At 46.1% G+C, this 16,638-nt stretch overlaps 2 protein-coding genes across 2 annotated transcripts; one reads left to right on the forward strand and one right to left on the reverse strand.

Annotated features, from left to right (window-relative positions):
• Positions 1-7,759: 7,759 nt before the first annotated feature.
• LOC125511009 (uncharacterized) lies at positions 7,760-10,255 on the forward strand. The gene is made up of 2 exons (XM_048676292.2): positions 7,760-8,669; positions 9,684-10,255. The coding sequence occupies exons 1-2, from the start codon at positions 8,422-8,424 to the stop codon at positions 9,721-9,723; spliced, it is 288 nt and encodes a 95-aa protein (XP_048532249.1). The 5' UTR covers positions 7,760-8,421; the 3' UTR covers positions 9,724-10,255.
• Positions 10,256-13,831: 3,576 nt separating this feature from the next.
• LOC125507484 (putative prolyl 4-hydroxylase 6) lies at positions 13,832-16,156 on the reverse strand. The gene is made up of 7 exons (XM_087522022.1): positions 15,823-16,156; positions 15,681-15,738; positions 15,455-15,559; positions 14,884-14,941; positions 14,622-14,797; positions 14,485-14,545; positions 13,832-14,361 (listed from the first exon to the last, which is right to left on the reverse strand). Exons 1-7 carry the CDS (start codon positions 15,942-15,944, stop codon positions 14,054-14,056), a joined length of 888 nt encoding a protein of 295 aa, XP_087378148.1. The 5' UTR covers positions 15,945-16,156; the 3' UTR covers positions 13,832-14,053.
• Positions 16,157-16,638: the final 482 nt, after the last annotated feature.

Consider the following 16,638-nt stretch of genomic DNA (forward strand, 5'->3'; position numbering starts at 1 on the left):
TCGTATGAATTGGGTGCATGTTTGCACCAAACATAGCTGTCCATAAATAACAATCACGACCAACCATTCACCAAATGCATCGAAACTAGTTAAGGAGCGAACCAGCGAGCCATGTGTGTATCCACACTGGCAAATATAAGTTGTCACATGAATACGGGGGAGAGGAACCATCCAGCCCTCAGGCACACCCCATCCGCAATTAATTCAACAAGGATTGTTAGCAGGCCAGTATTAGATCACCTATTGGTGTCATGGAAACCGGCCGATGAACCACACGGATTAGGAGGTACTGGGAGTCATGTTCAACCATTGCATAAGCTCTACCCAACGAAATCGGCTAATGTTACACACGACGGTTTCACAACGTTGATTGTGAGAGCAACATGGGTTAGTCTTCATTTGGGAGTGTTGGGATATCCTCCTCATGTGGGCTGTGAGGAGATGACCATTTGAGGCCTTTTAGGCAGCCCAAAGAGGTGCAGAAGCCCACTACCCATTAGGGTTATGACCTAGGGTCATTTTGGACTTTGCACAGGAGTGGATGGGGATGCTTTACCCATCCAGCAGCCACCACCAAGTATGACGAAAATTAGTTCATCCTCCAAGAGAGAAGAAGAGAGAAAAAAACCAAGAGAGCAAGGGAAGAAGAGAAAGATTGAAGGAAGAAGCAAAGGGAGCTCCTCCCCAAGGTTGTGATGGTCCAGATCCACTACCTTGCCTCCTTCAAGCTTCGGTTCCACCATCTTTGGTGAGATTGTTCCAATCCCTAGTTCTTGAGCCCCAAATCTTGTTGTGTTCATTCAAGATTCAGAAATATTGATGTATGAGATCCACTAGTGCTGTCTAGAGAAGAACTTGTTGCATCCCATATTTGATAATAGTGGAAGAGCATTTGGGTGGCTTCGGCCCGTTGTTTTTCCTCTCAAGTTGAGGGGTTTTCCACGTAAATATGGTGTCTCTTTGTTGATGCTTGGTGCTGTCCAGGAACTTACTCCTACCACAAGACACTAGGCTGAGGAGTGTCTTGCCTGCTGCTTAACATTTTCTGCCTCCATATATGCTGCTGCATATGTTTCCTTCCATGCTAAGCAACGATCCTTGAGTTAGTACATGATGTGGTGTTGAGATTACTTTGTTTCCGCTGTAGTTATCAGTTAACCACAAGTGCATTTGTGTGCTAATTCCCAATAGAGTGGCATCAGAGCCTTGGTTGCTTAGAAGGTTGCAAATCTGAGTTGCTTGATTGTTGCTGGGAGTGCTGCTCACAATGGCTTTGGAAGAAAGTGCTACTACAAGTGGCATGATAAAACTTGATTCTTCCAATTACTCATTATGTAAGCCCATGATGAAAGACATCCTTTATTGCAAGGATTTGTATGAGCCAATTGTGAAAGACAAGATACCCACAGGTGTCACGAAAAAAGAATGGAGAGTGTTGCACAGAAAGGCAGTAGGTATGATTCGGTTGTACATCAACCACAATATTTTCCACCATGTTGCAAATGACACAAATGCATATGAGATGTGGCAGAAGTTGGAGTCCATGTATGAGAGGAAGACATCAATGAACAAGGCCTCGGTGATCAAAAGACTTGCAAAGCTTGGGTACCGAGATGGCACAAGTGTGATTGAGCACTTGAATGTCTTCCAATGCCATATAAATCAACTTTCAGCCATGAAGATCAACTTTGAGGATGAGGTGCAAGCATTGTTGCTGCTGAGTTCCATGCCTGATAGTTGGAACACGCTTGTTCTGTCACTTAGCAATTCAGCTCCGGATGGGAAGCTGACTTTAGAGATGGTGAAGAACAATATGCTGAATGAAGAAGCCAGAAAGAAGGAAAAGGGTGATGCCTCTTCTTCTAATGCGTATGTGGCTGAAACCCATGGGAAGGATGAAAACCGTGGACGCAGCAATACAAGATTTCAACAAGGCAAAAGCAAATCCAGGGGAAGATCAAAGTCAAAACAGAGAAAAGATATTACTTGCTTTCATTATGGCAATCCAGAACACATAAAGAGCGAGTGCAGGAAGTACAAAAGAAAGCTTGCAGAGGGGAAACTCACAAAGAAAACCGAGCAAAAGGCTGAGACCAGTTCAGCCATGACTGCAACAGATGAGGACTATCTAGTCATTGAAGATGAAGATTGCTATAGTGTTGTTCGTGATGAGGCCATGAGTTGGGTTGTGGATTCAGGTGCGTCCTTCCACATCACATCACACAAGGAGTATTTCACATCTTACACTAGTGGTGTTACTGGCCAAGTGAGGATGGGAAATAGTGGTTCGTCAGCAATTGTTGGCAAGGGCTCTATATGCATTGAAACAAACACAGGTTGCAGACTAGTGCTCGATGATGTGAGGCATGTTCCCGACATAAGGCTGAATTTGTTGTTAATGGGCAAGCTTGATGATATCAAACATCCTAGTTATTTTGGTGAAGAAAAGTGGAAACTCACCAAAGGCTCTTTGATTGTGGCTCGAGGAAGTAAGCAAGGTAATCTCTATGTGACTAAAACCAAGTTGTGCAATGAGGTGTTGAATGTTGCTGACAAAGACACTTCAGTTGAATTGTGGCACAAGAGGCTTGGGCATATGAGTGAGAAGGGCATGCATGCTCTTGCTCTCATGGAGTACCTCCCTAAGTTGAAAGGTATATCCTTGAAACCCTGTGCACATTGTTTTGCTGGCAAACAACATAGGGTTGCATCTCGTACACTCCCTCCACATTGTGCAGAAAATGTTCTTGATATTATGCACACTGATGTTTGCTCCATGACTGAAAAATCTCATGGTGGAGCATTATACTTTGTGACTTTTATTGATGACCATTCCAGAAAGGTTTTTGTGTATGTGCTGAAACACAAATACCAAACGTTTGAAGCCTTCAAGGAGTTCCATGCCAAAGTTGAAAGAGAAACTGGCAGGAAATTGAAGTGTGTGAGATCAGACAATGGTGGTGAATACGGAGGTCCTTTTGAAAGGTATTGCAGAAATGTTGGCATCAGGCTTGAGAAGAGTCCACTAAAGACACCCCGGCTCAATGGTCTTGCAGAGAGAATGAATAGGACACTCACAGAGAGGGTCATAGCTATGCTCTCTCATGCCCATTTACCTAATTCATTTTGGGCTGAAGCATTGATGAATGCTATGTATGTGGTTAACCTATCTCCCGCAGTTCCTCTTGTAGGTGATATTCCTCAGAGAGTTTGGTCAGGGAAGGAGGTATCATACAAGCACTTGAAGGTCTTTTGGTTGCAGGGCATTTGTACATGTTCCAAGGGATGAGAGATCCAAGCTTGATAGCAAGACAAAGTAGTGCATCTACCTCAGCCAACCAAGTGAAGAGTTTGGCTACAGGTTGTGGGATCCAGCAAATAGGAAGATTGTGAGAAGCCGAGATGTGGTGTTCATTGAAGATGAAACAATAAAAGATATTGGGAAACCAGAGAAGCCAATGACCAGCACACCTCAGGTTGATATGGATCCAATCCGTCCTCCTCTCGTGCATGACAATCGTGGGAGAGATGATGACACTGAAGACAGTGGAGATGCAACTGATCAAGGCAGTACAAGTCAAAGTGACGAGCAACCATCAAGTGATGACGATGATGAAGTTGGTAATGATGATGCCAACGAAAATCCACCTGATTCACCACAAGTGCAGCAGCAAAGAAGAAGTGAAAGAGGTCACATTCCTTCTTCTAAATATCCACCACATCAATATGTGTTGATGACAGATGCAGGTGAGCCCTCATGCTATGACGAGGCAATGTCTGATGGGAACAAAGAAGAATGGTAAGAAGCCATGCAGGATGAGATGAATTCCCTGTATGAGAATGATACTTTTGAATTGGTGAGTCTGCCAAAGGGCAAGAAAGCACTCAAGAACAAGTGGGTATACAGAGTGAAGGCTGAAGAAAACACCTCACATCCAAGGTACAAGGCCAGATTGGTTGTGAAAGGATTCAATCAGAAAAAGGGCATTGATTATGGTGAGATATTCTCTCCAGTGGTCAAGATGTCTTCAATCCGGGTTGTGCTTGGCATGGCTGCCACCATGGACTTGGAAATTGAACAACTTGATGTGAAGACAGCATTCTTACATGGTGACCTAGAGGAGGAGATATACATGGAGCGGCCAGAGGGATTCATGGTTGCAGGCAAGGAGCACTTAGTTTGCAAATTGAAGAAGAGCTTGTATGGCTTGAAGCAAGCTCCTCAGCAGTGGTACAAGAAGTTTGAGTCTTTTATGACTGGGCTTGGTTACCATAAAGCACAACCCCATCATTGTGTCTTTATGAAGAGTTACGCCAAGGGTGACTTCATTATTCTCTTGTTGTATGTTGATGATATGTTGATTGTTGGAAATGGCACAAAGAGGATTGCTCTCCTCAAGAATGCATTGAGTAAATCATTTGCCATGAAGGATTTAGGATCAGCTAAGCAAATACTTGGCATGAAGATCTCCCGTGATAGATCAAAGAAGTTGCTTTGGCTCTCACACGAAAGATACATTGAGAAGGTACTTGAAAGGTTCAATATGAAAGATGCAAAATCTGTTATCTCTCCGCTTGCAGGCCATCACAAACTGAATTCAAAACAATGTCCTACAAGCAAGAAGGAGAAAGAAGAAATGAGGAAAGTACCTTACCAATCTGCTGTGGGTAGTTTGATGTATGCCATGGTATGCACTAGGCATGACATTGCCTATGCAGTCGGAGTTGTTAGCCGGTTCATGACAAATCCAGGTAAAGCTCACTGGGAAGCAGTGAAGTGGATTCTCAGGTATCTCAAGGGTACTTCTACATCTTGTTTATGCTTTGGAAGCGGTGATCCTGTATTGCAGAGCTATACAGATGCAGATTACGCAGGTGACAAGGATCGTAGGAAGTCCACATCTGGATACCTGATGACTTATGTCAGGGGAGCAGTGTCATGGCAATCAAGATTGCAGAAATGTGTTTCTACATCAACTACAGAAGCTGGGTACATTGCAGCAGTTGATGCTGGCAAGGAAGTTTTGTGGAAGAAGAACTTCTTGCAAGAGCTCGGCATGAAGCAAGACAAGTATGTTCTGTTTTGTGATAGTCAGAATGCTATTCATCTTGCCAAGAATTCGAGCTATCACTCTCGAACCAAGCACATTGATGTGAGGTACTATTGGATTCGAGATGTCGTGAGTTCCAAGTTGCTGAAACTTGAGAAGATCCATACCGACGAAAATGGTTCGGATATGATGACTAAGATATTGCCAAATGAGAAGCTAGAAGTATGTTGCAAGGTAGCGGGCATGGCGGTGCCCCCCTCATGAGTCGGAGGGGGAGATTTGTTGGGATATCCTCCTCATGTATGCTGTGAAGAAATGACCATTTGAGGCCTTTTAGGCAGCCCAAAGAGGTGCAGAAGCCCACTACCCATTAGGGTTATGACCTAGGGTCATTTTGGACTTTGCACAGGAGTGGATGGGGATGCTTTACCCATCCAGCAGCCACCACCAAGTATGACGAAAATTAGTTCATCCTCCAAGAGAGAAGAAGAGAGAAAAAAACCAAGAGAGCAAGGGAAGAAGAGGAAGATTGAAGGAAGAAGCAAAGGGAGCTCCTCCCCAAGGTTGTGATGGTCCAGATCCACTACCTTGCCTCCTTCAAACTTCGGTTCCACCATCTTTGGTGAGATTGTTCCAATCCCTAGTTCTTGAGCCCCAAATCTTGTTGTGTTCATTCAAGATTCAGAAATATTGATGTATGAGATCCACTAGTGCTGTCTAGAGAAGAACTTGTTGCATCCCATATTTGATAATAGTGGAAGAGCATTTGGGTGGCTTCGGCCCGTGGTTTTTCCTCTCAAGTTGAGGGGTTTTCCACGTAAATCTGGTGTCTCTTTGTTGATGCTTGGTGTTGTCCAGGAACTTACTCCTACCACAAGACACTAGGCTGAGGAGTGTCTTGCCTGCTGCTTAACATTTTCTGTCTCCATATATGCTGCTGCAATGTTTCCTTCCGTGCTAAGCAACGATCATTGAGTTAGTACATGATGTGGTGCTGAGATTACTTTGTTTCCGCTGCAGTTATATCAGTTAACCACAAGTGCATTTGTATGCTAATTCCCAACAGGGAGCTAGTAGCATGGGTTACTGTTTATCAGCTGGTGGTGTCAGTAATCGATAATGTAGGGAGAGGTCTATTCGCGGACCACGACGAGCGAGTAAATTTTCGGGAAGTGGGGATACGAGAGGTAACACAGTGGGATCCATCAGATGGGCTGGGTTTTTTGGAGAGAAGACAAACCCGTAGTGTTTTGGAAGACCGAGCTCGGCTGAGCGCCTCATTGCCCATGTAAGAACTAGCTCAGGGCCCACGCTTTTTTGGTGTAGCCGAAGATCAACATAAGATTATCCTTTTGTTTCTGGGGAGAGAGCCTTTCAGGGGAGGAGGGGGGGCATATAGGGAATATTTGAGAAAAGTGTTGGATGGTCGCCACCCGGCCAAATGCACATGGACATGTCAAGACGCGTTCGCGAATATTTGAGGGCGTCCGTTTAAGCGTCCATGACTCCGCGTTGAAGATACACTAACGAATTTGCTGGCTATAGGTACGTCTGCAATACATTTTCGTTCATGTGTATCATCCATAATTTACATTGGGCTCCATCACCAACTCCTCTTAGGCATATACATACAATCTGAATTTATTGCAATGAATATTGAGGTGGTACGAACATTTTCAGACTGGTGACTTGCATGCTTTGGAGTTGTGTTCAATGGTGCCACATATATATATATAGCCATGCAGGTGACTGGCTATCTCGTCCACGTGATTAGCATTTTACTGCTGTGGAATTCAATTACTAAAGTGTCATGCTAACCGTGGCAGGCAGAGGCAGCTACCTGTTTCCACTTTAGTTTTTGCTGTTCTTGTCGTTCTTCACAGTTGATTTCAGGACACAAGAAACTATGTCGGCCTGTTTCAGAAATAACCAACTAGTTTGGCCCTTTGCTTCATAGAGTAGAGCCTCTTTTTGAAGTCGGTAGGCCACTTGGCCGGTACCCTGACTTGTTCAAGCTTGCACTGTAAAAGAATTTGCTGTTTCTCAAAAAAAAAATGTGAAGAATTTTGCTATACTACACAGAGGCCGGCTGAGAAAGATGAGCAATCTAAAAGAGGCGATTTATTTTTGCTCCTGAATAACAAAACCGAGATGATCTAGCAACAGCATTGAGCTATCTTTCCTTCTTTCCCTCCTCTTTCTGTTCATGCAGCTTCCCTGTAAAATTTGCGCATGACTCGGCGAATCAGAAGCGAAGTTTCCATGTTTCTGTAGGTTTCTTGAAGCTTGGAGCTGCTGGCTTGAAATCTGAACGTTGTTAGTTGGTTTCAGGTGTGCCATTGTTGCAGTGCTTTTCTGCATGCTAGGGGCGACCGACGACGGTACTCTGAAGATCTTGGCTAAATCTGAAATAAATAATGCAGCCATAGTGCCTGTGATGCTTGTCTCTCTTTCTTGTTGATAATCCAACAGATTCGAAATGGATGGACTCCATTTGATCAACGCATTGTAATCCGGACCCCCAAAACGAAAAAGGATGGTGACACAAGGCCTGAAAGCGGCGCTTATTTCTTCAGGGCGCTGTTCACTTTGGGGCTTGCTTTGCTCACTTTTACCATGCCCCCGCCCTCTCCCCTAGAGTTACCCCAAAGATGAAATTCTTTCCCGTCTCTTTCGCCACCCACATGACAACATGCAGCCCCAAAAATTTTACCCCTCCCGAGAGAGAGGGAATCTACATCTACGTAGCCCGAGCTCAAAAAAAGGAAAAGAGGGAAAATAAAGACGGAGCGCAAGTACAGCCTTAGGGATCAGGATCCAGAGTTTCGGACAGCAATGGCTCATACTACAACTTTACTTTCTTCCTCCCCCTCTCACTCTCACTCTCTCACTCAATAATGTCTTTTTTGCTCGCAGGAAGAAACCAGAGATTGTTGGAAAGAAAAAGGAAACAGCGCCAACTCAGAGAAGAGGAAAAAAGCAGCGCGCCATGGCCATGGCGATGGCGATGGCAAAAGAAAAGCGGGCATGGCGATGGGTCGCTCGCTTTGGCGCTCCTCGCCACCATGGCTCGAGTCCTTGAAAAGCACGGCAGAATCAGGCTAAAGCAAAAGAAGCCCAGAAGAAAACAAGAAGCCGGAATACTACCGCTCGCAACAGCGACTGACACAAGCCCCTGCTGCTTCTACTTCCCCCTCCCCCTTCCCCTCTCCCCCGCATTATAATATGCAGCCACGCCGCAGCAGCAGCGGCAGCAGCCAGCAAGCCAGCGTCGTCACCCCCACCTCCACCGGGGAAAGAAGAAACAGAGGAGGGGACAGGGAGGAGGAGGCGAGCGGCGGCGGGGAGCGCGTGCCTGGTTGGTGGTGCTATGAGAGGGCCGGCCGCGTCCGGGGGGCGGGCATCGGCGGCGGCCGTCTTGTTCGGAGTTCTTGTTTTGGTGTCGTTGGTCGTCGTGGTGGCGGAGAGGCCGTCCACGCCGGCGATCCGAGGGCGGAGGATGCTGTTGGCTGGAGACGGAGGAGAGACCAGGATGACTCTGGAGGATTTCCGGGCTGATGATCCTTTCCAGGACAGCGCGAGGAGGGTGCCCAATGGCCCTGATCCCATCCACAACAGGTACTTCACCTCACTTTTTTCTCTGTTCGTTGCATTGCAAGATTGGCTCTGAATTTTGCGGGCTGCTTTCCCCTCCTCTTTCTGTTCATCCAACTTCAGTTCGAATGTTAGTTTCTGAGTCATGTGGCCCTGTAAATTCTGCAAATTGATTTGCCAGATCAGAATATAAGTTCCTATGTTCTTGGCCATGAATATTGTCTAGGTTTCTTGAAGTTTGGTTCTGTTGCTTTGAAATCTGAAAATGTTAGCCGGTTGGTTGGTCTGAGGTGTGCCATTGTTACAGTGCTTTTTTGCAGTGGGGTGACAGACTCTATTGAATTTTTTTTCACCAAATTTGAAATAAAGCACTCTTACTGCCTGGGATGGCTCTTTACCAAGAACAAGTTCTTGGTTTATGACATGTTTAATGTCCCATGAAATAGGTCTAGTGTATAATGTGCCATCTGATAGACTACACCAGTTCACTCTGTAGCATTCCATATCCTCTGTTTTCCTGAAATTTCTTATGCTGAGCAAAAAGAGAAATATATAAGAATTCAGGAACTCAACATGCTTTAAGACATAATTTTGTTTGACCATAAAGGGGTGATAAGAACAAAGAGATGAGAATGTAAACAAAGATGGCACAGCTCTTTTTCCTCCTGCCTCACACCCACATTCCACAATAATATTGTTCAAAAAAAAAAAGCATATGATATTTTTGGTCTTGTCGCCGGGACACATTTCCCTATGATGATATGCTATTCTTTCAGCTATAGCAAGTTGATTACTCTTATTCCTCTTTTCTGTTCAAGATATTATTATCATACTCAGTAGCAAAGGATGCACATACGAGACTTGGAATGATTAATTATTTGCATGAAAGCAGTCAAACAAAGCACACCACACCCCATGATTAACTATCAACACAACAGATCCTAACGGTTCAGTGTAGGGTCACCTGAAAGAAACACAGACTGCCAAATGCTGCTCCAATCCCTTCATCGCCCTCTAATCTGATGATTTCTTCTTCAGGGGCGCTGGCAAGTCCGGAAGATCGCCGGGGCGAGAGTAGGGGCGCGGAAGCTTCCGACGGTTATGGTGGGGCAGAGAGATGGTGCATTGCATTGCATTGCATCTCAAGAAGGAACAAACAAGAGCTACTACAATATATTATGGTGGGTCTGGATGGATGTTGTGGTGTAACTAGGGAGGGGGAGGTGGCCTGGACTTGGGACTATCTTGTTCTAAGCACTGCTATTTAAGAAGGTTTTAAGCATAAAAACTTTAGCTTTTTTGCGAAAACAGAGGCTGTGTTCTGGTGGTGTGGTGGGGGGGTTCAGTTTTGTAAAGTGACCAAGCTTCCCTCTCAAGCACCAAAGATTCTTGGCAATGGGGGCAAGAGCTGCTTTCCCTTTCTTTTTTTTTTTGGCAGAAATGACTTTAGTCATGTTAGTACTCCTACTACTATTAGCACATTGTTTGGTTTTGATGCCCACTTTCTTTTTCCCCTTGTCACTGTATCAGTTTCAGAACCACACAGTAGGTTTTGCCACAGGGGAAACCAACAAACAAACAAACAACAGGTCAGCAAACAAGGACCAATACACAATCTGCAGGTTCTCACCTAATAAAGTAACCCAAGCCCACTAGAGAGGCTTTTGCCAGTTCCCCATCTTGCTTTGCCGATTGTACATGTCCACTTGTTTTTTTCCCTCCAAAATTTCAAAACTTGTGCTAATTTGAACTTACTTTAAACACACGGAATAACACATTTGCATCCAACATGGCACCAAAGAGCATGAAGCAATTTGCCAAAATGAAAACAAAAAAGAAGCAGGTGAAAATTAAAAGCAGTGGCAAAGAGAAAGCAGAGGAACACCAGCCAGGCTGCCAGCCAAAGCAGCCAAGCAAGCAAGCAATGCTTTTCCTCCCCCCACACACCCTTCTGATTCCCTCCTGCTCTCTTTAACTTCTTTTCTTGTGGCTTAGTAGTAGCTTTGAACAGCTAAAGCGAGCCCCCAAAGCAAGCGCTGGGGTGGTGAGAGCACGCTGTTGCTGTGGGACTGAAACATGTTCTCTTCTTCTTGACCGGTCAGTCATGCTGCTGCTGTGCGTGTCCTGGAGGTGGAGGTGAGGTGTGGTGTGGTACTGCATCATGTGCTGCAATGGATATATGGATCAGTGTATGGATGCTTGGATGGGGCTGCTTTGCGCAGTGCAACAGATGCAGACCAAAATGGGGACAGAGATGTGCCCTGTTTATCGTGCAGATGTGTGCGTCCCCATCGGCCCCCGCCGGGTCCCGGCGTACGCCCAGCGTTTGTACTCTTGCTTCTGATCCCACAAGCAGCAGCGCACAGACCACAGAGCTGCAAGCCCATGTACTTGTTGTAGCTCCAGTTTTTTTTCCAAGTTAAATGTCAATTTCAGGTGGTAAGAGGCATTCAACAAGCAATGGCAGTTTTTCTCCTCAAAAGTAGAAAACAGAGTCCACTTTACCTCCTCAACATTTAGAGAGTGATGTGGAGCATCCTACGGACATCACCATGTCAAGAGACACGTGGAACATCTACTTCAAACATGTAAAGGTCAATCTTCTCCTTTACACGTGTCTTCTTGTGCCCTTCGAGGATGGTATACTACTTGACCCTCCCACCTCGTGCATACATAGGTTCGAGCGGAGCATCGTAGATGTCGAGGAGGGGTTCAAGCGCATGAGAACAACTACACCATCCAAGACGGAAGCCTGTAAGCGGAGAAGGAACCATGAAGACGCAAGAGAAGCATTAGGACCCGGAGTTCCGGGAGGCTCCCAGGACACCCTGGGTGCCTGGACATTGGGCGCCGGGCCCTGGACACCCCGGGTGCCCGGACTTCGGCACCAACCCCCTGGACACCCCTGGTGCCCGGACCTCCCAGCACCTCGACTCCAGGTGCCCGGCCCCCTTTACCTCGAGTGCCTGGACTTGCTTGTGTGCATTTTTTTCGAAAAGGAGGATGACCCCCGGTCTCTGCATCAAGGCGTGCATGTGTTGGGCATTGCCCATGTATCTTCCCATTTTACCCACCACTTACCCCCTTCATGGACTAGCCTATAAATACTCCTCCCCCACCTCATTTCTAGGGTTAGCTAAGATTAGAACAAACACTAGAGCTTAGCTCATGTATCTCCCCTCGTGGGCTACCTTCTATGGGAGATGAACCATCTATGTATGGTTGCCAAGGCCTCCTAAGGGAGAAAGATTCCCCAAGTGAATCAACAAGACCTCCTAAAGGAGAAGGATTCCCCAAGTGAATCATCAAGACCCATCTCTCCTAGAGATTTGGATGAACTACCCTTGTATCTTTATTTCCCTTATGTTCTTGGATCTTGATCCATCCCATGTATTGCTTGTGTGGATCTTGTCCAATAGTGTTTTCCCCTTTAATTTCTCCATGTTTTTCTCTGTGTTCTTTGTCTTCCTCCTCAAATCCACCCCCAATTTGTGAAGATCGGACCACCATAGGGTTTGCACTACATCAGAGAGTCTAAATTGCAAGGTTTACATAGAGAGGGCAATTACTGGACAACTGGAAATCTATACCTAATTTGCAACATGAGAAAAAAAACAAATTTTCATAGCTCCAAATATGTCAGATATTTTTGTAAATTAGTTACGAAAAGTATGAGACCGGAGACCGAAGATGGACTAGAGGGGAGCCACAAGGGGGGCTCACACGGCCTGGCATGGCCACGCCCCATAGGCCACGTGGTGGGGCCGTCTAGTGGCCTGGAGCCTCCTCTCCCGATGCTTGGATCCCTGGATTGCATCCATATGCTCTACAAGGGAAATATCACGGCCACTACAAGAACCCCGCCCTCATTCTTGAAGCAGTTGCATCACAAGACCTCTGAATTTGGCATTCTTTCTTTGGGATGCCCGGATCTTACAATAACATCAACATGTTGTAGTGTCTCTATTGTTTGCAAGGTTGTGTGAGGGAGAAGTTCCTCCATGCAACTATACTATCAATGGTCATGACTACAACATGGGCTATTATCTTTACGATGGCATCTACCCTTCGTGGGCAACTTTGGTCAAGACCATCTTTGAACCAAGGGGTGAGAAAGGATCTTACTTTTCCTAAAGACAAGAAGAAGTTAGAGAGGATGTCGAGAAAGCATTTGGAGTGTTCTAAGCCCGTTTTGCAGTTGTTCGATTACCTGCAAAAATATGGGTCTAGAGACTTTATGGGAGGTGATGACAGTTTGTGTGATTATGCACAACATTTATGGAGGGTGATGGTGATAGAGTTTGCCATGATCTAGAATTTGAACGCATGGGACTTTCAGAGCAGAATTTGACGATGTTTGAGGATTTTAGTGAAATGCATCAACAGATTTGCCATCGAGCAAGTCATAAGCAGCTTCAGAACGATCTGGTTGAGCATTTGTGGGTGCTCCGAGGGGAGAACTAAAAAATATGTCCAGATAAGTTGAATTAAATTTGAACTATTTTATTGAAAAACTTCATGTTTTGATCGTAATATTTATATTTGAATTATTATTGCACTGAAATATTTGCACAACATGATTATGGACGAAGGATGATATTCATCTATAATTATTAATGCTTCGGATATAGGGAAAAGACTGGGACGGATATTCGGTGCATATGGTTGGATGACCGCCCGCTGTCCGTGGACGTTTGGGGTGTCTGTTTTGATGTACTACTAAGAACCTACTCAGTTTTGTAATTTACATATCAGTAACCACGCAAATCCAGTTAGGTTTTGTGGGGCTGCTTTGAAATTCAGTTAAGGGTGGTGGGGCTGCTTTGTGCAGTGCAACAGATGCAGACCAAAGTGGGGACAGAGATGCGTCCTGTTTATCCTCTACCTCCGGGTCCCGGCATACGCCCAGCGTTTGTACTCTTGCTTCTGATCCCACAAGCAGCAGCGCACAGAGCTTCAGTCCCATGTATGTACTCGCGGCTCTAGCTAGTACTCCGTGTTACTATTCAGCAAGAGTACCATTTATGTGTCAACACTTCAGTCTTCAGTTCATCTTAATAGCTTCAACAATGGAGGATCAAGTTGATACATGGAATGGGGAGCATCTGACTTCGCAGAGTGGATTTGGAAGGTTAGATCAGTAAAATTTTGTTCCGGGCTATCGTCTTTGAAGACATCAGTCAGAATTGAACGAAATTTGTGCAAGACATTGTTGGAAATACTTGATACCATCAGGTTATATCCAGATTCTTCCGAAACAAAGTCAATTCCCTTTTTTGCTTTATATCAAAGATGCTCAGAGGTCAAACTGCATGACAAGAAGAGTAAACATCTAATGCCATGCTACTAAGAACCTATTTGGTTTTGTAATCTACATCTCATGGTAAGATGGGGGGGGGGGGGGGGGTTCAAGCATCGCAGACCCCGCAACTTTTGCGGCAAGACCCAAGGGTGTCTTTCGTGCCCACCATGTATTTTGCATTCTTGTAACACTCCCCAATAGCAGCCCATCTAGGGCATTGCTCATTGTCATCAGAACACCGTGCGTCCGTCATAACATCTGGAGGGTTGTCGAATGACCGGACATGAATCCATTTTGTGGCAGACCACTTCTCGCCCTCGACTACTGGGCAGCTCTCGTGAAGACTGCTCGGATCTGTTGTCGCGTTAACGTGGAGACTGAAGAACAGTAGCGCATCGCCTTTTCTTGGCTTCACTGCAAGAGAAGAGTAAACCCTTGTTTCAGGATAAGAGTTATGTAAATAGTGGTTGCCACTACTGCACATTGCCAGTAAAATGGAAAACCCTTCCATTTGACATGCGAGAGGCTGAAGGCTACCTGCCAGGCCATGTCTCGCGCACTCCGACCACGTTTCATCCTTGTGTTGTAAATCTCTTCCCTGAATAATGCATCGGATAACTAATAACGTTTTTGTCACAGAAAAGGCTAAGTAAATCTGAGAAGCAACGGCATACCTCAGCAATTGGGAACACGGTCTCTCCACCCTTCTTCACATCTGTCAGGTACATAAGAACAGTGGCAACTCGATGACCACCACGCTTCACGTTCTTTTTGTCACTAAAATAATCGAAGTGGGCATCATACTTCTGACCAACTTCATAATGCAGAACCTGCATTGACTCGGCATTTTCTGATACACAAACAGGCTAGTCAGATACAGAATGCCTTCTAGTATCTCTGAAACGGCCAACAGAGAAATAAGGTTGCATGTATTACCTTCAGGCAGAAACGTCCAAGCAGCTACACGCTTTTCAATTCCAGAGATAATTTCATCCTTGAATAGGTCAAAGAAAATGAAACAAATTAGTAATCTTGAGATATTTCTAGTTGTTTGTTGCATATGCTACGAGGAACAGCAGGAACATGTTTTGCAAGGGTCATTTCATCGAGTGCGCTAGGCAAATATGAATGTGCAATTGCCAAAATGATTAACTCATCAAGATTGATTTTCACAAATGGCAAGAACCATTAGCTACTCTATTTGCTCACATATTTTCAACAGGAGGGCTTGTACCCATTCACAGGTTGTGGTGCCTTCCAGCACAGCTAATATTCACTCTCATTTCATCTCATGAAAGAAGGTGCAAATAACAACTATCCATAGAGCTATCTCCTTCGGCAGTACCGTAAGCCTGATCTAGCGAAAGTTTCTACATGTTGTCCGACCGATCCACAACGCAGATAGACTTAACAACACAATTGATCGACATGAACTAATATAATCCCGAAGGCATGTAAACAATTGAAACTGAAGGAGAGAACAAGGGCGCTTCTTCCAATCACATACCTCGCGCTTGGACAAGAAGGTGCCGGAGCTTGTGCGCACCTGGCTCATGACACTCTTCCCGGACTCGTTGTCCGCCACCATCGACTTCTCCAGCCTCCCCTTGGCCTGAACCCCACAACAGCGCAACAAAAGCACAAAGATCACAACTCAAGGCACAAGGCCCTCTGCATCGCCGCCGCCACTACGCAGCACTAAGTAAGAAACCGTCAGGGGAGCGGCAGCTCACCAGCTTGATGAGGTGGTCGCACTCAGCGTGCGAGAGGAAGCCGCTGTAGAGAAACGCCCTGCGCGCACAAACAAACAAACAAATCGGCACTGTCAAGACGCAAATCGACAAACAGGTGGCGCGCGCGGGAGCCCGAGCTGACCTGGGGCGCCAGGAGATCTGGGTGACGCGCGCCGGGTCGTAGAACCCGCCGCCCTCTCCGGCGGCGGCGTGGGGGAGGGCCGGGGCGAGGGCGGCGAGGAGGAGCAGGAGGAGCGGCGGCATGATGGGGGCGACGGTGGGGTCATGGCTCGTTGTGGGGGCGTCGGTGCGTTGCTTATAGTGGACGCGACGGAGGGGAGGTCTCCCTCCCGGGTCTGCGCTGGGCTGGGATTCCGGCCGGCGCCCACCGGAATGGGGAAACCGGGGCGAGCCGCCGGTGTCTCCGCGTTTCCTTTTTTCTGAAAAAAAATTTGTCACTTTTTGAGGGTTTCCTTGCGCGCTCCCGGCCGAGGGTTTACTCTGGCTCCGGTCGCTCGGTGCGTTCGGTCGGTCGGCGCCGCTGGTTTTCCAACATGGCCTTGCGCACGCGCGTCGTCCGTGTCAAGCACTGTGTAAACAACCGAAGATGGCGATCCTCAAAAAAAAAAAAAGTACCGAAGAGGGTGGTTCCCTTCCCACTCCACCGGTTGGACAATCTCGCGGGAAACATATAGTCGAGAAATTTGGATATTTGCCATCCTCAAAATCTGGCTTTGCCAAATCATGATTGGTTTCACAAAATTGTCACCCAGCTTGTAGATTTGCCATCTTTTTCTTTCATTGTTTTCCTTTCTCATTTTCCATTCTAGGTCCCTGAAGACTCCTGGTGCGAGGGTCATCGGGCTGAAGCAAATGTAGCTAAATCCAACTTTGTTGGTTCTGCGACCAAGTGTGCAAGCGTTATGATGTTCTGCATTCGGTTTTGGATATGTGTAGG

This window comes from Triticum urartu, chromosome 5A, assembly GCF_056163025.1.
Source record: "Triticum urartu cultivar PI428250 chromosome 5A, HENAU_Tu73, whole genome shotgun sequence".
In the NCBI taxonomy this organism is placed as follows: Eukaryota; Viridiplantae; Streptophyta; class Magnoliopsida; order Poales; family Poaceae; genus Triticum; species Triticum urartu.